This window comes from Perca fluviatilis, chromosome 21 (assembly GCF_010015445.1).
Source record: "Perca fluviatilis chromosome 21, GENO_Pfluv_1.0, whole genome shotgun sequence".
Lineage (NCBI taxonomy): Eukaryota > Metazoa > Chordata > Actinopteri > Perciformes > Percidae > Perca > Perca fluviatilis.
Window position 1 is genome coordinate 10,772,010 of NC_053132.1, and position 22,016 is coordinate 10,794,025.

Below are 22,016 nucleotides of genomic sequence, written 5' to 3' on the forward strand. Positions count from 1 at the left end.
CGGAGTAAGACAAGTCGATACATACCCTTCTCATCTCCGTGCGTGCTGTAAAGCTGTCTGACGGCTCCAGCGGCATCAGCCCATAACAGAACAGGCAGGTGAATGGTTCCAGTAATCCTACTGCTCTGAATAAGTGACAAAATAACGCCAACATGTTCCTATTTACATATTGTGATTTATAGAGTCTTGGGCGGAGTGATATGCTCGCAGCAAGCCTGTCTGAGAATATAGTTCCCGGTTTGTTTACGGATAGATGATGGCTGTGTCTCATGTTACGTTGTTTTTTGTACACGCTGTGACTCTACAAATCACAACGTGTAAATAGGAACATGTTGGCGTTATTTTGTCACAATTCGGAGCAGTAAGCTAGTTGGAACCAGTTACCTGCAGGATCTGTGCTGGGCTAAGCTAATGCTGGAGCCGTCAGACAGCGTTACAGCACGCACGGAGATGAGAAGGGTATGTATCGACTTGTCTTACTCTGGGGGTCACGGTGAATAAGCTAAATTCCCAATAAGTCGGCGTGTTCCTTTAAGTCTGTTTTTGGTCTATACTTACTCCTGAGGTAAATATCTGTCTCTTTAGCTGCTAAATGCTCCACTTTGTTTACCATGTAGTGTCTAACTGTGTGCTGTTTGGTAAAGAGCAGGTAGTGTACAGTCAGTGGGTTTTTAGAGCTTTTTCACTGAAAACAGCTGCATGCTGCAGCCAAAAAACATTACTATGAGAGCAGTAAAGTTGTGGGTCAGATAGCTAAACAACAAACTCATTAAACTTACTTACTCAAAGTCATTATTGAGCTCTGTAAAGCTGAGGGGAACTTTACAGATTCAGGTGATAATACTCTGTATGTTCATCACTACAAGCGACTCCTTTAACAATGTCTTCACATCGTCATTTGATATATTGTTAATATAATAATGACTTGTAGTTGCTATAAGCGCATCGTAAAGCAACAAAACCCTTCCAAATAAGTCCTTATAGGATATTATAGGAATAAAGAATTATACAAGGCTTGAAATGATAAAAGGACATATATATATCTTATTATTTAATATTCAGATAGCTTTGGCCACTCATAACACTTCCATTTGTCATGCATCTCCTGCAACTTTCATGACAGAGAAAAATGATAGGTATAATCAATAACACATTTCATGTTTAAGATTAGAGATGGCCGGATACCATTTTTTGCTTCCTCCTTACCGATTCCGATACCTGAACTTGCGTTATCGGCCAATACCGAGTACTGATCCAATACCATTGTGTCATATATTTTATTATGTTTTAACAGCTGTATACTACTATCCCTGTATGGATGTGATATTATTTCTATCTTTGTTGTCGGCCTGGCTCAGGTTAAACTCTTTGTGAAACATGAACAATGAACGCCCCAAGACTTTCTTTTACTATGCAGTTTGACAGTCAGTTATAACGGAAAAAGAACACAAATAAACTACTTTAATATAGATTTTCGTTAGGGCTTTATTACGTTGTATCGGATCGGTGCATAAACTCCAGTACTTCCCGATACCGATACCAGCGTTTTAGGCAATATCGGAGCAATCTATTTAAGATAGTTGGGTTTTATTATGTATGCCACAATGGAATTGGTCAAAGCTGCACTCGTCAATAAAGCTTTGATAAACTGGCAGAAAGTGTGGCGAATAAAGAGACAGATATGTTCCTCAGGAGTTGGGAGGAAAACCAAACCAGAGATAAAAAGAGGAGTGAATATTGGACTTACTTTTGTCAGGTGCTCAAAAACACGACTCCAAATCAATGCAAATATTTCTCAGTGTGTAGTAGTAGTGTGATGTGGTGGTTTTACCTTCAGTGGATGATCCGGACAGATCAATGACCACGTACACCTTCCCCTCTGGCTCCAAGTCAATCTGCAACAGACAAAGAAAGAGAGAAACAGAAAGTAAATCAGTGAGAAATAACATGGCTGAACAGTGAGTGCAGCAGTGGGGCTTTCCTCCAGCACAAACAAACACACCAGCGCACATGGAAGAGCTCATTATCTTCACTACAATTACACTCCTCCCCATCCATCGCATCATTATCAGCATTAACGTCAGCATCTTTATTACTATTTCAATTTCTATCCTCAACATCATCACTGTAGACCCCATTTACTCCTGGTATTACCATATCTGATATGTTACCTGGATAAAGAATTCCTATAACAGGGCATTTTACACCTGGGGTTTATAAGCATTCTTGAATCTGCCCTTGGAATCCAATCTCAATGTTTAAATCAGGTACAATTTATCTTTTGCAGATGAAGGGGTCGTCTCTAGCTTTTTGCAAGGCTTGCTTGACAAAGCAGAAAGTGTTAAAGTTGAGAATGTGGTCTGGTCGATCGGATCGCATTTTGATTGCAGCCCAATGCTGGCCCATTTCAACCACTGGTACATAGTGAGGGACCTGGGATTGTGGGGTGGTCTGTTGGTCAAAAGAATACACAGGAAATGTGGTCAATCCTGCCTGTCAAATAATAAAAACAACAGAGACACCAAAGAGGAAAGAAAGTCACGGCTCAACTGTATTACCTAAAGTAGAGAATCTATTACAACTTCCAGATGTTACATTTTAAAAGTCGAATATGATTAAGTCAATCTAACTGATGAAGCCACAGTTTAATTCATAATTGCAGGTAAACTATAATGTAATCATCCACCCATCTAGTGTATGTTGCAATTAACAGTCCCATTTCTCCTTCCTGCTCCAGGATAGATAACATTGACCACCCAGTGTTTGCAAGAGAAGATCATTTTCATATAGAGATTAATAAAGTATAACATTAACTTTCTGAATAGTATCATAGTGAGTATTACGTTAATATTAACCACAGCTGTAATAAAAAAGGTATAGCGTTGTATAATACATTTAAAAATACTAAATATAAAAAAAAAATAATGTCCTCAACAGTGTCAAATCAGCTTTCTTTACAAAATGTTCTTGTGCTGTGAAGAGTTTGCAGCCAAAATTTGCAGCATTGCATGTTGGACAAAGTAATGCTTGTGGAGTCTCAGCCAAACTTCTTATTTTTAGATCACCAGTGAGCCCAGTCCTCTCTGTGTCAACAGACTCTCACAGGGATGTTAAGAGTTGCCAAAACACAGACTAGTTGTTGGAGGATAACCTAAAGAGGAAGTACCTGTGTTATTATCCATTCATCCTATATATACATGGCATAAATTATAAAAAACAAAAATAAATGAAAGCTGATTAAATCAGCATATTTTCTTATTTATTTGATTAATCATTAAGGTTTTGTGTTTAAAGATAATTCTTAGCAAACATAATGAATTACCTGTCACAATGAGTTATGTGTGTTTGAGCAGGTGTCATCAAAATGGAGGCTAATTTATTCTGGGATCTTCATATGCACGCAGAACAAAAATACATTTTGCTACTCATACATTACCAGATAAGAAAATATACAATCTGCACATCGTACACACAAGACTTATTCTACAAATAATGACCTCACCCCTCTTCAATACACAAGTACGGAGATTAAAGAGAGTGCAAAAGAGAGCGCTAGAGAGACAGACAACACAAGAAGAGAGAGTGAGAAAGAGAGGTTTAAATCCTTAGTTAAGCTCTGGGACAGCAGCAGATCCTGTTATGCAACAGCCAGACACACACACAGAAACACACACACACACACACACACACACACACACACACACACACACAAACACACACACACACACACACACACACACACACACACACACACAAACACACGTCCATGCATTGCTGAACATGAGACACAAAGATCGCACAGAAACTAATATCAGACACACTGCATACATCTCATGTAGATACAGCAGCAAAGGCACACAATCACGTAGAGAAGAAACTACAGTATTGAGATATGCAGCAGAACATGACACTTCGGTCATAAGCACCTAAATTACAGCTGTTATCAGAGGAATAACATGAATACACAATTGGAAAAAAAACATCTGCAGGTGAAGAATAATTACGATGTGTTTAGAAATTACACAAATTTGAAGATAAGTAGCAAAGATGTTTTGTCAGTGTTTGATTGGATACTTGTTATACTGTAGGTCCCTTGAAATATCAATGACTGATTCAAAGCTGTCACTTCCATCCAGCTTTTCTAATTAGAGAATTCACCCAACAATGTTTGGATGGAAATATGGTGTTATAAGATTAGCGTGGGTCATTTAAAGCAGGGGTCTCAACATTTTTTAAGCCAAGGACCCCTTAGGTAAAAGAGAGACAGAACATGGACCCCCTACTACATATATTGTATAACATTAAGTTGCACATTACACTACAATAACATGCAGGGAGGCCTAAAGCCTTTATACATACCTTTTTTGCATAAGCTATTAAAATAGCCTAATAATTGTTGGCATGATTTTATAAATCATGTTTTAATGTTAAACATATACATGTGGTATAGTAAATCCTCAGGATGAACTGTATCTGTGGATGGCTACCTTAGTGACTAACTTACCTATAGACCAGTATGCTTTTCATCAGTGGAGATATACGTATATTTGCTAATAATATGTTGGATTTATTTTAGGTCTTTTTAATTTTTGAAAAAAACTTAACAATAATTTTGAGGGCCCCCTGCAATGAGTCTGAGGACCCCCTAGGTTTCCCGGACCCCCTGTTATAGATCTGATTTAAAGAATAGCGCAGTGCGTAGTGCGAGTGTAGCGAGTGTGTGGTCGAGAGACAAACACACTGTAGCTCCTCAAGACCTAAGTAAAGTTCATGTATTTTGCCTTCTAACTTCAGGGTCTGGACGGTGAAGTAGGAACAGTTAACACAGGTGTTTCCATGTTGCATATTATTTTTTGTTAAATAAAATCAGGCCTCCTTCTACATTAATTAACTGTCTTGAACCAGACTTTCGTTACATTAGGTCGGCCTACACAGCAGTTTTAGAACAGGCTTTTTAAAATATATCTAAGTGCAGCAGAGCAAGAGGTAAAACATTGTTTCAGTAAACTATTTAAAGATGAACTCACACTCTTTTGCCAATAATCACATAATTTCAATGAACAGCCATTGGAATTAACAACATGGATTTGGAACTAGTTGCAAAGCCAAACACAACAGCACTGCTGTGTGACATTAGAAATGGACAGAAAAATCCAATAAAATCATGAATCATAATTATTTGTATGACAATTAATCTTCAACTAAAATGTCATGATTTATGACAGCCCTAGCAACCACTATTAAAGTGGTCATATTATTCTTTTTGGCTTTTTCCATTTCCTTTATTGTGCTATATTTTTTTGTGCACGTTATAGGTTTACAAAGTGAAAAAGCCCAAAGTCCACCCCAAAGGGACTTACCATCTCCAACAGAAAACACTGTTCACAAACTGCGCCAAACAGCTCTGTTGTAGTCCAGCCTTTACTTCTGTGACGAATGTGCGTCACTTTGTAACACAGGTTATAATGCTCGCCTAGCTGCAAGCGTGGCACACCCTCATACTCTGCTTCTGACTGGGTAGTAGTCCTCACCTAGCTACTGCGCATGTGCGACTCCCAACAAAGATAGGAACAGACGTGAGATGTCTCAGTCTGTAGCTAAAACAGAGAGCTCAACATAAAGGGTGAAAAGAGGAGCTGCAGCAATGTGCAGTACAACAAAAATATAGCGTTTTTTTTAAATTAAAATATGTAAACCTATTCTGATATAACCTCTAAATACAATTATGAACCTGAAAATGAGCATAATATGAGCACTTTAAGAAAGAAGATGCATAATTTCATTGGTTTAATCTTTATTTCACTCTGATCTGTGCATTTTTGGGGGGTTATGTATATTCTAAAGCACTGTAAAAACACTGTCACTTGTTTTAGAAAACATGCTTCACAAATAAGGTATTATTAGATCAGCTTTGCATAATTTTATGGTGTCATTAATGTCAAGTAAATCTGAAACGATCGGTTGATTGATCTGTTGAAAGAACAATAATCTGCAACTATTTTCATAATAATATGATTGTCAAAAGCAATACCAAAGGATTTGCTGCCTTCCTTTGTCATATATTATTGTACACTTAATATCTTTAAATTTTGGACTTTTGATTGAACAAAAAAAAATCTTTAAAACATTACCTTGAGCGCTGAAGTTTAGATTTTTTTTTACATTTCATAGACTAAACAATTAATCGGAAAAAAATAATGAAAATAATCATTAGTTGCAGCCGATATATTTATTTAAAATAGGAACAGTGAATATTGATGAACATTTTTATAAATATGCAAGATTATAGCCTTTGGCCATTTTACATATTTAGTCCCTTTGGCAGGTTGATGTTAAATTACAACACAATAAAATCAATATATCAAGGAATCTATGTGAAGCAACATACAATAAAAACACAGAGAATGTAGCGCATATGAGCATATGTGCAGTATCATCCTTTTTTTGCATGTATAACACATAACAACTGCATGGAATTTGTGACCTATAAACGCTATTGGATTCTTGATGTCTACCCTTGAAAATGATGTGCTAATCCCCAAACGTAACCTCTTGCATAACGGTGCATCTCAGTGAGGATTTCAGCCGAAAGATGGACTCAGAATGATTTGGAACAGAGTGGAGCAAATGGACAGCGCCATCATTGATATAGTGCTCGGGATCCTGGGGTGGCATGCCAGCCAAAAGCTGCATTGTTCTCACATGGCCAGTTACTGGCCACTTGCGCTGTGAGGTGCCTTCAAGCTCTGTTTTCTATCCAAATCAATAAGAAACACTACTACACAGATTTGGGGTTTTGAATATGAATTAGACCATGCCAGTATTCAATATCATGCCAAAATAAATCTAAAATAAACTTGGAATTTACACCACCATGTAATGGTAAAACAATTAAAACCCATGACACAGTACATTATTTTACCGATGTAACATACTTTGTAGATTAATCACAGGCTTATTTATATTATTGAAGTGGTTAACTGCAATTGAATGATTGGTATACTTGAGCAAATTTGCTCAGAGGGGGACCAAAATGAGATTAAAACAATCTAAAACACTTCCCATAGCCAGCGTAGCATTGATTACTAAGAGGCAGTGGTTGACCTGATGGATTATAGCAGTGCTCTCAAAGACTGAATGTATGCTTATTTTGATCACAGGTTTCATAAACTTTCTGTAATAAAACATCTAAAAGCAAAAATCCTATCAAGTCATAGATATTACATTACATTACATGTCATTTAGCTGACGCTTTTATCCAAAGCGACTTACAATTGCTAATGTATATCAGAGGTTGCACACCTCTGGAGCAACTAGGGGTTAAGTGTCTTGCTCAGGGACACATTGGTTAATGTATCACAGTGGGAATTGAACCCAGATCTCCCACACCAAAGGCATGTATCATATCCACTGTGCCATCACCATCAAGTGGGGAACTCTGGGATAAATTTGGTGGTCTAATTTGTGTCAGTTTGAGGTCCTTGATGTGAAAGCAATTGAGAACCACTGCATTATAGTACAATAGAACATGTATTAAGTATGGTATAATCACAGAAATTAATTGAGATTAACTGGATACCTGAGAATGTAAAAGTGTATTCACAAATGTTAAAAGAAAGAAATCCTTATTTTTCAAATATCTAATGTTAGCAATGCAGATATGTCTATGGTTACCATTCTACTACAGTGTTTACTGATACTTTGTATCCTAGCAACAGACGTTTCTATGGTTGCAGTGTTTGATTTTTTTTTTGTGCAAGCTTGTAAAATGCTGTAGCTTGTAACAGAATGGATGTATATGGGTCACACTTTACAGTGGACAGTTGCATTATTTTGCATATTTGGAAGATAATAGCTCCACAATAGTGTTCCAAAAATAGTGGAGTGGAAAAGTGTTTTTTGTGATTTGGGTGAACTGACCCTTTAACCTTTACCTAGAGATTCTTTGTCCACAAGAAGGTGGATTACATGACTTGGTAGTTGGAAAACACTCTATGAGAAGGCAAATACTTACTTAGCAGTTCATTAGAAACTAATTAAGCTGCCTACACATGATCAAATGCGGCTCTGCGCTGGCCGTTCCATTGTTTTTCTATGGGGAGAGCGGTGCAGCCCAACTAGCTGGGGCACTAACCTTGGCATCACACACCGTTCAGAATTGCTGCTGACCTTTCAAGACGCAATCAATTCCAGAAGCGATGCACTTTGCCTATCTGCTCTGCGCCCTACATCTCGGTTTTACCATGGATCATATGTGGGCAGCTTTAGACATAAATATTGTGGTTCACGTCAACTTTACACTGGTAACTTATAGCAGAAAAAGCACAGGTGTAGCTAAAACCATTAATGATAGTCTCCTCCATTTAGGTGTCTCGGTAAGTCAAGCCAGCGAGCCAGCATTCACAATAGCTGGGCTTTATACTTGGGACATCTAAATGGAAACCTGTGTTTATATAAAAATGTCCTCTGTGGGAAAAAAAAGGTATATAACATTAATAATGGATAAATAAATTGCTTTCCTCTAGTTGAGATGGTTCCAGGACCTTAGCATTATATATTCTGGCTTCACAGCACCATTGTCAATGTTAATAGTTACACCTGTGCTTTTCCTGCTCTGACAACAAGTCAAAATGACTGCCGTGAGTAAGCTCTACTAGAGTCAACTTACCGTCTCTCTTTCTGTGATTTTAAGCTCACCTGTCTCTATTTGAACTGCCATGTCATTACATAAACCCAACCCTTCAGCAGGTAATTCCGGATAAAACAAACACTAATACACATGTAGTATTTTGAATGAACAACCCTCGGGCATTTTGATGTAATCAAGTCGACTGTGGGTTTTACCGGACCTAACCACAGGCGCGCCAATAAGTTTAATCACACGGTATTTCAAAACTCAAATAATTTCTGTTCAGGGTTGGGCAATGTGACAATACTTGATGTTAGTTTAGCAAGTTTACCAGCGTTGGCCAACAGTGACGTCTAAAATTCCTTACCAACATGCTATTTAGTACGATAAAAATAGTATGTGAGATTCTTAGTCTGTTTTTAGTAAATTTTTGTAGTTACAGAGAGAGAGAAATTTTGTACCGTTGGGTACTGGTACTGAATTCCAGGTACCGGTACCGGTTTAAATGTGAATGGTACTAAACCCTACCCTACACAAGTGAACAAAAACTTAATCAATGCAGCTTTAAATATCAGTGGTTGTATTGGGCTGTTGTATGCAACATTGTGAATTAATATTGGATTTAGCATTAATATGATGAAGAACCTTGATTTGTCATGTAAACATTTTACCTGATAAGCTCAAAATTGATATTTTAATTGATTGATTTTCATGAATAAATAGTGTCTCAATGGCATTTCCAGAAAATGTACAAAATCATGAAATATCTATTAAATGTCAAACCATGGTGAAAAGGCGTGTCATAATTTTCCAATGCCCAAAGACCAAAAGATATTTAATTTACAACTACTTAAAACTGAGACAATCTTTGCCTGATAAGTGGTTTGAACCATTAACTGATCCTCAAAATGTGTTGTTTTATTTTCTATCAACAGACTAATGGATTAATTGACTAATAGTTTCAGCACTAATATAATGACATATACAATGATAGAAGATTTGATCCACATCACCACCCCTGTTAAATGAACTGTAACGTGACTTGGATTAAACCTGCTGTGTACAGACACACACATGCACTGAGTTCCCCCGCCCCGAGAACAAAAGCTGGGAGGAGAGAGAGCTGGAGAATCTAGTTCGTCTCATTAATCTTGTTAGTCCAATTAGGACACTGATACAGCCAGGGAGACGGAGAACTTTACAAACCCTCTGTGTCTCTCTCTCACACACACACACAGGAAGCTGAGTGTCTGTGTCTGGGGATTTTAAAATGGACTTCGGAGGGAGGTTAGCGTTAAACACACATAGAAGCTTAACTATCTTGTATTCGTCCCATCACCACACAGACGAACACTTCTGACAGAATGAAAACAGACAGAATGAATGAAAACACACACACACACACACACACACACACACACACACACACACACACACACACACACACACACACACACACACACACACACACACACACACACACACACACACACACACACACACACACACACACACCATATGCAGCAGCACAGAGAAGCACTCAACCAAGCAGACAGGGCACTCAAAGCTTGCATTCTGTGCTAACCCCCTCCCACTCTCTGTCCATCTAGCTCGCTATCTCTGTCCAACCAGACAGCTCTCTCAGGAGCGTTTAGTCTCAGTGACAGCCTCCCACATCCATCTGTCAAACAACAAATTTTCGGCTTTGAGAGAGCTCGACCGCATTCACACAATAACGTGTGTTTGTTTGTGTGTGTGTGTTTGCCCTTACACACACACACACACACACACACACACACACACACACACACACACACACACACACACACACACACACACACACACACACACACACACACACACACACACACACACACACAGGAGGCCCATGCTGAGTGAGACAGCATGAGAGTCATGCATTTTTAATGTAACATCACAGACGGCTAATAATGTAAGAGGAGCTGAGCTGTGTGGTGGTGGTGGGGAAAGATGGGGGAGATTAGACCAAACCCCGCCCCCTGCCACGAGTGACGGGTCGAACAGTCCAGTAGCATTAACTAAACAGAAGTAGAATTTAATTTAAGAGAATGGACATTCAATCAAATTAAGTCTGTTCAGTCGTCTTAGAGCTCACACACATGCAAAACTAATGTGTGATATCCAGATGGGCTGGCAGACGGCCTGCTGTAGATCACAGTCAACGCTGTTAGATCTGTCTAAATGAAAACACACTTCATGAAGACTCAAACTGCAGAAGGAAACCCTGTCCTAACGCAGATTGATTTGAGGAAAATTTTTAATTTTCTAACCATATTGCGATTGTGGGAACTCTAGGCCTGAATTGGTGGTCGATATAAAAGTTTGTGTCAAATATAGGCACAAACGTATCTTGTTTGATGAAAATAAAAAAGGTGCAGCAACAAGTCCCAGGTCAGATTACATCAGTGGGACCTTTGTATGTCTCTACTATCTGTCCATTAAATAAGAAGGAACCACCAACAGCTGGTTAGCTTAGCTAAACACATACAATGGAAACAGGGGGAAACAGCTAGCTGGCTATGTCCAACAGTAACAGTAAAAGTCCACCTACAATACCAGCACCTCTAAAGCTCACTATTTAACAAGACGCATTGTGATACAACCACTCAAACCAGTCGCTGAGGTGGTCTGAGACGCATTTGACCACATAGATGGTAGCATAAACACGGATGCGTCCTGATACATCCCCAACATGAAGTAACAGAAAAATATGTTATCAATGCTGGACGTGGTGGTTGTTTTGGTGACAGCACACCAACGTTTTATAACTTGCCCATTTTAGAATGAGTTGGACAAAGTGTTGCATGATTGTCATCGCATTGCCCGATGTAAGGAAATGTGTTTGATTCTGCTGACAGCGATATTTCCAGTTGTACCGACACAACCACTAACGTGAGTGCCGAGAGCGTGGATGAAAAACTGTGCGCGGGGCCCTTTGACCTTCTAGTGACGTAGGCAGTAACGAAAGCTGGAGACACATGATAGAAAGGTGTGAATGGCGATGTGTCTTGGCTGTCCACTTGTGTTCGGATCACCGAAACGCATTTTAAAACCAAGTGTAAACAGGGTCGTAGACACACTCCTTGGGTAACAGAAAGACAGAGGGGGTGGACAGTTTCACCTGCTGTCCCAGAGTTCTCAAATATCCATCCCATTTCTTCCATTACACTGACAACATGCATTAAACACCCTCCAGGATAAACACACACACATAAGGTTGACCTGATTTGGCATCAGTGGGCAGAGCACCGTGCTCATCTTTTGTGTGTGTGTGTGTGTGTGTGTGTGTGTGTGTGTGTGTGTGTGTGTGTGTGTGTGTGTGTATTGTCATGGTGGCAACAGCACATCTTAAATCCAGTCTGTCCTACTTAACTAACAGGTCACTGAGGGGTGGAGCCTATGATGTCATGTAACTTGCCATGGTGAGGGGATGGGCTAATGAAAATATGGCTGTGACCTCAATGATCAGAGTCATGTCTTGGCTGAGGATGGCAATGCTGTGCTGTCCCTTACACAAAGGTACAATAGCATTATGATGGTAAGGGATGATATTTTCAACTTTACCTTCCATGGCAAAAAATACAGTAAAGGCCCAGTCATCCCACTCATCTTTGTGAAATAGTCTAGCTTGGTGACATAGTTGGTGAACTACTGTAGCTGGTGAGCTAAAAGGGGGGCGGCGTAAGGTGCTACAGGCCGCAGCCGGCCCCTTCTCCAAAAACCAGCACTGACAAGACATCTTACTGACGAGACTTTAATGTACCAGGCAGTGACCATAACATTGTCCATGGTATCGAATTGCAAACATTAACAATTTTTATCATAAACACCATAATTATGAGCAGCCAAAACATTCAAGTCAACTTCCTAGCTGTAATTCAGTTGGTAATTTCTTAAGTGTCAATAAAAAGTGTGACAATTGCTACAAAGACATCGTCGTGACACTTATCAAATCCAATATTAACACTAGTATAAATGATTCAACTAAATGTAAAAGACACTTCACACCATTTGTATCTATCACTTGTTAACAAATCACAAAAAATAGGTCACACAATATCTTATATCTGCAATGACTACAAGGCTAGAAATAATGCATCTAAAACAATGTTGTTTTACTGTTGGTTCAAATGTTAACCTCACAAAGGCTTGATAAACTTAACAATAAACTGTTTAAAATTTTTTTAAAGGAATGGTGACTAGCTTCTTATTGTAGTCCTTCAGTCATTAATCCTGGCTGCTGTAAGTAAGAGCATGTGAGTGTGTGTTGATGCCAAGTGTCAAACAGTGGCTGGCTGATATCTGACGTGGTCCGTGTCCCTGCGAGGAAACGCTGTGTGGCTCTTAGCTCCTAGCAGCCTCCAGCTTGATATATTTACATGTAGACAGAGCTTATTTCTACACCTCATATTCCCCTCCCTCTCCTTCATCACTATTTTCCTCTTCTCCACAGCCTTCTCCTCTTTCCTGTCTATGTATTTTCATGTCCCTTTACCTCCCCAATTTATCTTTTCTTAATTTCTACCTTCTCTGCTTACTTTCTCTCTGTCCATCTGTCCGTCTCCAGGGCATGCAATTTAAAAAAAACCTTAATTAAATACTTTAATTACACCCTTTTAATGCTGGAACTGTTTTTAAGACTAGAAATAAAGTGGACGAAACCTGGAAGTTATAAATGCAGATGATAAGATTAATTTAACCATTTTGTATTTTATATTTGAGTCTCTTTGGAGACACCTGGAGAGGCGTGATTGGGAGGAACGGCCTCCCTGATCTAAACCAGAGTGGTTGTTTGTTGTTGGACTTCTGTGCTAGTCATGGATTGTCTATAACGAACACCATGTTCGAACATAGGGATGCTCATAAGTGTACTTGGTACCAGAGCACCCTAGGCCAACGGTCAATGATCGATTTTATAATCGTTTCATCTGATCTGAGGCCGTATGTTTTGGACACTCACACTCGGAGCTTTTCGTGCATCCCTGTGGAGGCTGGGGGCATTGAACCCGAGTGGACAATGTTCAAAGTTTCCATTGCTGAAGCTGCGGCGAGGAGCTGTGGTCTTAGGGTCTTAGGTGCCTCAAGGGGCGGTAACCCACGAACACCATGGTGGACACCGGTGGTCAGGGAAGCCGTCCGACTGAAGAAGGAGTCCTTCCGGGATATGTTATCCCAGAGGACTCCGGAGGCAGTTGCAGGGTACCGAAGGGCCCGAAGGGCTGCAGCCTCTGCCGTGAAAGAGGCAAAGCAGCGAGTGTGGGAGAAGTTTGGAGAAGACATGGAGAAGGACTTTCGGTCGGCACCAAAGTGCTTCTGGAAAACTGTTCGCCACCTCAGGAGGGGGAAGTGGGGAACCATCCAAGCTGTGTACAGTAAGGAGGGGACACTGTTGACCTCAACTGAGGAGGTAATAGGGCGGTGGAAGGAGCACTTTGAGGAACTCCTGAATCCGACTAATACGCCCTCTATGTTAGAGGCAGAGCTGGAGGATGACGGGGGATTGTCGTCGATTTCCCAGGCGGAAGTCACTGATGTAGTCAAACAACTCCACAGTGGCAAAGCCCTGGGGATTGATGAGATCCGTCCAGAAATGCTCAAGGCTCTGGGTGTGGAGGGGCTGTCTTGGTTGACACGCCTCTTCAACATTGCGTGGAAGTCTGGAACAGTGCCAAAGGAGTGGCAGACTGGGGTGGTGGTTCCCCTTTTTAAAAAGGGAGACCAGAGGGTGTGTGCCAATTACAGGGGTATCACACTTCTCAGCCTCCCTGGTAAAGTCTACTCCAAGGTGCTGGAAAGGAGGGTTCGGCCGATAGTCGAACCTCGGGTTGAAAAGGAACAATGCGGATTCCGTCCTGGTCGTGGAACAACGGACCAGCTCTTTACTCTCGCAAGGATACTGGAGGGAGCCTGGGAGTATGCCCAACCAGTCTACATGTGTTTTGTGGATCTGGAGAAGGTGTATGACCGGGTCCCCCGGGAGATACTGTGGGAGGTGCTGCGGGAGTATGGGGTGAGGGGGTCCCTTCTCAGGGCCATCCAATCTCTGTACGACCAAAGTGATGGCTGTGTCCGGGTTCTCGGCAGTAAGTCGGACTCGTTTCAGGTGAGGGTTGGCCTCCGCCAGGGCTGCGCTTTGTCACCAATCCTGTTTGTAATATTTATGGACAGGATATCAAGGCGTAGTCGGGGTGGGGAGGGGTTGCAGTTCGGTGGGCTGGGGATCTCATCGCTGCTCTTTGCAGATGATGTGGTCCTGATGGCATCATCGGCCTGTGACCTTCAGCACTCACTGGATCAGTTCGCAGCCGAGTGTGAAGCGGCTGGGATGAGGATCAGCACCTCTAAATCTGAGGCCATGGTTCTTAGCAGGAAACCGATGGAATGCCTACTCCAGGTAGGGAATGAGTCCTTACCCCAAGTGAAGGAGTTCAAGTACCTTGGGGTTTTGTTCGCGAGTGAGGGGACAATGGAGCGGGAGATTGGTCGAAGAATCGGCGCAGCGGGTGCGGTATTACATTCAATCTATCACACCGTTGTGACGAAAAGAGAGCTGAGCCAGAAGGCAAAGCTCTCGATCTACCGGTCAGTTTTCGTTCCTACCCTCACCTATGGTCATGAAGGCTGGGTCATGACTGAAAGAACGAGATCCAGGGTACAAGCGGCCGAAATGGGTTTCCTCAGGAGGGTGGCTGGCGTCTCCCTTAGAGATAGGGTGAGAAGCTCAGTCATCCGTGAGGAGCTCGGAGTAGAGCCGCTGCTCCTTCGCGTCGAAAGGAACCAGTTGAGGTGGTTCGGGCATCTGGTAAGGATGCCCCCTGGGCGCCTCCCTAGGGAGGTGTTCCAGGCACGTCCAGCTGGGAGGAGGCCTCGGGGAAGACCCAGGACTAGGTGGAGGGATTATATCTCCAACCTGGCCTGGGAACGCCTTGGGATCCCCCAGTCGGAGCTGGTTAATGTGGCTCGGGAAAGGGAAGTTTGGGGTCCCCTGCTGGAGCTGCTCCCCCCGCGACCCGACACCGGATAAGCGGAAGAAGATGGATGGATATTTGAGCTCAACAGTGACAACCAATCAGAGCCATCGCTGTTAAGCTTAGGATTGTAGGTAGTGTAGTAATTCACTGTGACATTACAAATAAAATTTTTTCTTATAACAAGATTGATTTCATATAACGGAAGAGGCCGGTTCCAAGTTTGAAGGTATACCGTGATTTGAAAAAGTCAAGGTTTTAAAACCACAAACATTTTCCATCATACCGTTCCTGCAGTATGAGCTGTTTTTTATGAGTGGTCAAGGAGAGAAAGTACAGTTTAGTAATACCGTGTACCAATATCGCGTTCAGTGGAAAAGAAATGTTTTTTACCCAGACATAAAAAAACAACAAAAAAAACATTTTAAAGCTGTAATTGCAATACCACTACACTGTGAAACCGTGATATTTTTGCTGAAGGTTATCATACCATCAGAATCGTATACTGGCCTATGCCTATTACATATAGACTTTCGCAAGGCATTTCACAATTTTGTAGCTTGTGGTGAGTCTACCTTGGATGTTTAAGACATTATGGCTGATAATCAAAAACCTTATGCAGAATATGAATGGGATTTTCACTTCTGGAACCACACTGTTGAACTCTATAACACCTGTATGAACTGGGTCATAAAATCTAGCAAAGGCTGACACAATACTGGGGATCCTTTTTTTTCCGCTTGTGGCGGATGGTGGAAAGCAATCTTTTGTTGAAGAGAATTTGGTCCGCGTTGTACAGATGATTCGGTTACAAGGTGCCAACAAAAAAACACGAGAATATATTCGTAATGACCATGTTTTAATGTTCTAAAAGATTAAATTATTTTTAGTAATTAGCTAAATCATATACCAAAATAATTTTAGCATGGGCAAGTATACTGTGAATGTTTAATGCTATGCTTACGTAAAGAAAGATATCAATATTCTGTTCAATAATATGTTTTCTTAGCTTTGGTCATAATTCTACATTTTACTCACTGGCTGCATTGTGGACACATGGGGTTCTACATACAGTATTACAATAACATTTGTGACAGCAGCCAAATATACCCTTTTATATAAACAGCTTATTTAGAAGTGAAAAGTAAAATCAACAATATTGTAATCATCCTGTGCATTGCTCTGCCACTGCCATACCATAGTTACCACAGGAATGAACAGACACGGTTTTGTTTACAGTGGTATGTGGCTCACCTCTATATAAAGGCAATGGAAGGCAATTTTATTTATATAACACATTTCACTACAAGTAGACTCGCTGTGCTTTATGTTAAAGGTAACGTACAGAAAACATGTACATCATCTAAAGTATTTGGCAGCAGGATTTGGATTATTTTATATCTTACATTAAGGGCAAATATTGCTCTAAACTGCATCAATACAAATTATGTTGTGTCAATACTGATCTAAGAAGAAACTCGTTTAGGGTATCAGCTTTTAATTAATGAAGCTGAGACTTTTTACTTTGTATCTCCAAATAAGTGGTGTAAATAACTGAGTACAACTTGTCTGAAGCTTGCTGGGCCCAATAAGCATAATGTGCAGGCTGAGAGCCTGCAAACACAATCTCCACAATTATGCTAAAATTTTCCTTAAAGAATGGACATGCAGCACAAAGAAACCTTTTAAGTTTCTCTACCTTCGATTTTAAATTATTCTGACTTCTCAAAGAACCACCAAGGCACTGTTCTTCTTTGTTTTTCTCTGATCTTACCAACTCTCACCTACCCAGCTCTCGGTCTCTCTGGTGGGTGAGAGGCTGTCACCAAGGGGACGGGCTGTCATTGTCGTCATGGGGATGGGCTCCACAGAGCATCTCATTTACTGAGTGGGACAATTAATAAACATCAAAGCCTGGTTAATATTTCACCGGCGGCACAGAGCAGCAACCTGGTCCACAGCGCTCGGGTCCACAGATGTATCATGGAGAGGTGGTGGAAGACAAAAGAGAACAGGGAGCCGAGAGGATGGGAATAACTGAGACGAGAGGGAGGATGAGATGAGATGAGTGAGGCAGAAGAAGGGAGGCGGAGAAAGTGAGAAAGACGGAGCTGAGGTACACAAGCCTCAGTGGAAGGAATTGTAACATTGAATAAGAGTTTCTGGGATCATATTGAGGAATTTTAATTCTTATATGTTTTATTAGTTAGTTCTATTAATTTACATTTGATTGTATATCCCTGATTCTGACACCACTGCTAGGGGCTCTGTGAGGCTGCACTGAGCTAAATGCTAACATGCCCACAATGGCAATGCTAACATGCTGATGTTTAGCAGGTGTCATGTCTACCAAGTTCACCATCTTAGTGTAACATGTTAGCATGCTAACATTTGTTAATTAGCACAAAGCAGGTGAGGCTGATGGGAATGTTTGGAGTTTTGCAGGTAGATGGTCATAAACCAAAGTATTGGACACATTTAAATGTTGACCCAAAGATGGTGCTAGATGAAGAAAAGAAAAAAGCCTTCAAAAGGCTGGTGTGTTGAAAATATGTCATGACAATCCATCCAATAATGTTTTAGATTTTTTAGAAAATGTGAATCTCATGGTGGCATTAGAGAAATAGTCGGGGGCTCACCAAAGCCATTAGGATTCATGCTCGTGGTACGGTGGACCCCTGTACCAATTTTTATGGCAATCCATCTATTGTTGGATATTTCAATCTGAACAAAAGTGGTTGACAAACCAACAGACAGACGATCACTACAGTCATGCTGCTGGCCAGCCTATATAAAATTCATAACTAGTGCTGAAACAAGTAGATAATTGGGCAAATGACAATTTTGATGAACGACAAATCCTTTAACCAATTTATCAAACAAAAATACCAAAACATTCTCTTTTTCCAGCTTCTCAAATGTGAAATGCTTTTCTTCCTTTAAAGCTTTAGTGCGTAACATTCAAGCCATTGCCAAATGAGTTGCTACAAAGCTAATTAAGACCAGATCAGCTCCACACAACACTCTCTGTATTTCTCAGTATGGCTGTTTAGAAAATGATGTCATCCAGCGACTTACCGCGCAGAAACTCAAATGAAGATAATTACCTCTTCTGAAGAGTCCATCTTATTTCACATTGGCTACTAGCAACTGCGTGGAGGAGTGGGGACGGTGTGCCGCTGTTGTCATTACTTAAAAGGCGAAATAAACTATGCAATATAGCTTTAATTTGGTTGTAAATTTAATATTTTTGGACAAAACAAGCAAGTTTAATATGTCACCTTGGACATTAGCAAATTGTGATGGGAATGTTACACTTTTTTGTGACATTTCATGGGCTAAACTGTTTACTCATACATCACATGTTCATATTCACGCAGCTTATTATAGTACTAGTAGTCCGTGAATGTTATACATAGTGCTAGCATCCTGCAGGAAGACACTGGGTGGCAAAAGTTTAAGAATGCACTTTTTATTCTCAATCTTATTTTGAAACGTACAGTATGCTGTGGGAAACTAGTTAATGACACAAATAAGTAAAATGTTTAAGAAAAAAAATGGACTGATCCGACTCAGTCAACCTATTAACTACTATATTATATTTCCCACCGTATCCTTGTTGAGTCTGAACTCTATATCCGTCACTGGAGACTGAAGAGTAAATGAAAGTAGGAGAGAGCAGATGAAAGAGGAGTGTAAGGTACACAAGCCAGCAAGGCAGGAAGGAGGAAGATGGTGGGTAAATGAAGACAGGAGGGAGGTGGGGAAAGTAAGGAAAATGAGGGAAATCACTGTTGGAGATGGGAGGATGAGGGAGACATGGGAGGCAGAAGTGGTGAGTAATGGAGTTATGAAGGGAGGAGGACAGAGGGGAAGTGGGAGGGACTGTTTCGCTGTAAGGCAGATGTATTGACGAGCCAGCAGGCTGTTCGATGGGATGTGGTCAATCAACAGAGTGATCCATATGCTCTGACCTTACTCTGGACGGCTGAGGGACGAGGTATGTGTGTGTGTGTGTGTGTGTGTGTGTGTGTGTGTGTGTGTGTGTGTGTGTGTGTGTGTGTGTGTGTGTGTGTGTGTGTGTGTGTCTATATGTATACAATGTATACTAATACAATGTAGGATTACATACCTATAAATCAATTAAACCCCTCATAACGAACCATACCATGTCAAGTCAAGTCAAAGTCAAATGAAAAAAGCTTCATAAGAAATCAAATATGAGATTTGTAAAAACCACAACGAAGATTTTGTTGCCTCTCTTTTTTACATCATATGTTAATCCAGCTGAGAACAGAGTCTGGATTAAAAACTCTGGCATTAAAGAGTTTTCAAAACAGTATTACCATGCTACAAACATGCCATTTTGATAAAAATTAATAGTAGGCTAAAATACTGTAATAACACAGCATAACACAACATTCACTGTTCAACCGTTTATAATCATATTTAAAACAAGCTTCGAGTATATTGTATTTTGTTTAAATTGTGTGTCCTCAGCTCCCAGAATGCTTGTCCTTCGTCAGCTTTTCATCTAATGTAAAGCGAGAAAAGATAAAACAAAGCGTAGAAGTGGAACCACATTGCATGTTAAAACTGGAGACCAAACTTGCAGACCCCAAAAAAGCAGCTCTTTATCCCCTTACATACAGATATATATGCTGCAGTCCAACATCAGTCCCTGGCTGCCGACGCAAATGAGATAACTGACGAGAAACCATAACAAATGAAAGAAACTCCAGTCTTTCCCACCACTATTTTATAGTAAATATAAATGTGTATCTCTCAACATACAGTGAGAGGAAACTTGTTGGAGACGTTGAACAAGGTTGTGGCGAAGTTTCACACAACATCTACAATGTTTGTGTGCTTGGATGGTAAGTGTAACTCTAGAGGGGGAAAATAAGGGCACGTTATATGTCTTCTTCAAGTCCAAAGAGGCAGGAGGAATGTGAGGAACGACTACATGCTTGACCTGAGATGCCAAAATCAGATCTAATGCAAGTCCAAACAGCTCCTATGTCACAGATATAGGTAAAGCTGCAGAATAAAAGTACTGCAAAAACCAAAAAGCCCGGAATAAACAACCAGCCAATGTCTCAGCACAGAGACGCACATACAGTTTGACAACAGATGTGTGCAACTGAGTTCACAGTTAACTAACACACTGCTGCTCTGCCAAAGAAAGTGAAAGAAGATGGTGATGAGGGGGGATTTCTTTTAAATGCAGCTCACAGTTATGTTACTCCTCGATCCATCAGTGAAGAGTAGGGATGGGCATGATTACTCGACGATCGATAATTGATTATTAAGAATTTCGTCGATCACGTTAATTTGTTATTGATGAAACTAATGCTGGTTGCGTAGTGGGAGTCTTGAAGCAATTAAACGAATTTCACAGTGTGGCAGCAATTAAACATTTTACCACCCGGGGTAATATTTGACTCCATACTCGGTTACCTGGCTGCAAGTTAACGTTTTGATTTCAAAAGGAATCATGAAGAGGACACGGCTAAGTGTGGCGTGGGACCATTTTGATTTAAAAAACGACTTAGTTCACTGCAAACACTGAGATGCCGTGTATAAGTACAACACGGCCACGACTCAAATGATGTAGCCTACCACTAAACAAAGTGTATCCGAGCCGGTAAATGTCGGTGGCGGCCGCAGTGCATCCTGCTCACAGTCTCAACCTAGCATAAACTCTGCGTTAGCATGGAGGAGCTGCGATGCACAACGAGCAGAAAATTACCCAAGGGACCTGCAAGTTCCTTGACATGGATATTGGAACCAGCATATCACATTTTGTCACGACGTACCATCACCAGACTGGTAGAAACTCACTACGAAGAACGGAATAAGGTTCCCCGGGCTGGCCAAGTTAGCGCGGAGCTACCTGTGCACAGTGTTGGGAAGGTTCACTTTCTACATTAACTAGTTCAAAGTTCAGTTCACAAATTTTAAAATGAACTAGTTCAGTTCATACTTCACAATTTTGAACTAAGTTCACAGTTCCAAAAATTAACTAGTTCATAGTTCTTTTTTTCCATAAGTTGCTTCAGTTCAATGTGCCGTTTCAGGTTTGCTGTGGATGTGACTGAAGTGCGGATTTTCTTTTTGAAAGCCGGCGGGCAAAGTTTGCACAGAAATGTACGATTTTTCCCATCCTCACTGACCTTGTCATAAAACTCGTTTAAATGATCATACAACCTCCTCCTTGCTGCTTCGTCGCCTACATGCATAGACAGTATAACCTGCTGCTTTTTGTTTTGATGACGCATGCGGCGGTGCGACCCTGGTGGCTGGTGTTGCCAGATTGGGTGTTTTTCCGCTACATATTAAGGCCTGTTTACGGTGTGTTTTAGCCGAGTTTTCGCCTG

General features: G+C 40.8%; 1 protein-coding gene across 1 annotated transcript in view; it reads right to left on the minus strand.

Moving 5' to 3' along the window:
• prkcea (protein kinase C, epsilon a) overlaps positions 1-22,016 on the minus strand; it is a 41,910-nt gene that overhangs the window by 16,952 nt on the left and 2,942 nt on the right. The window contains exon 2 of the mRNA XM_039787813.1: positions 1,832-1,895. Coding sequence (XP_039643747.1) covers positions 1,832-1,895 — 64 coding nt within the window. The remainder of the gene's footprint in view (positions 1-1,831; positions 1,896-22,016) is intronic.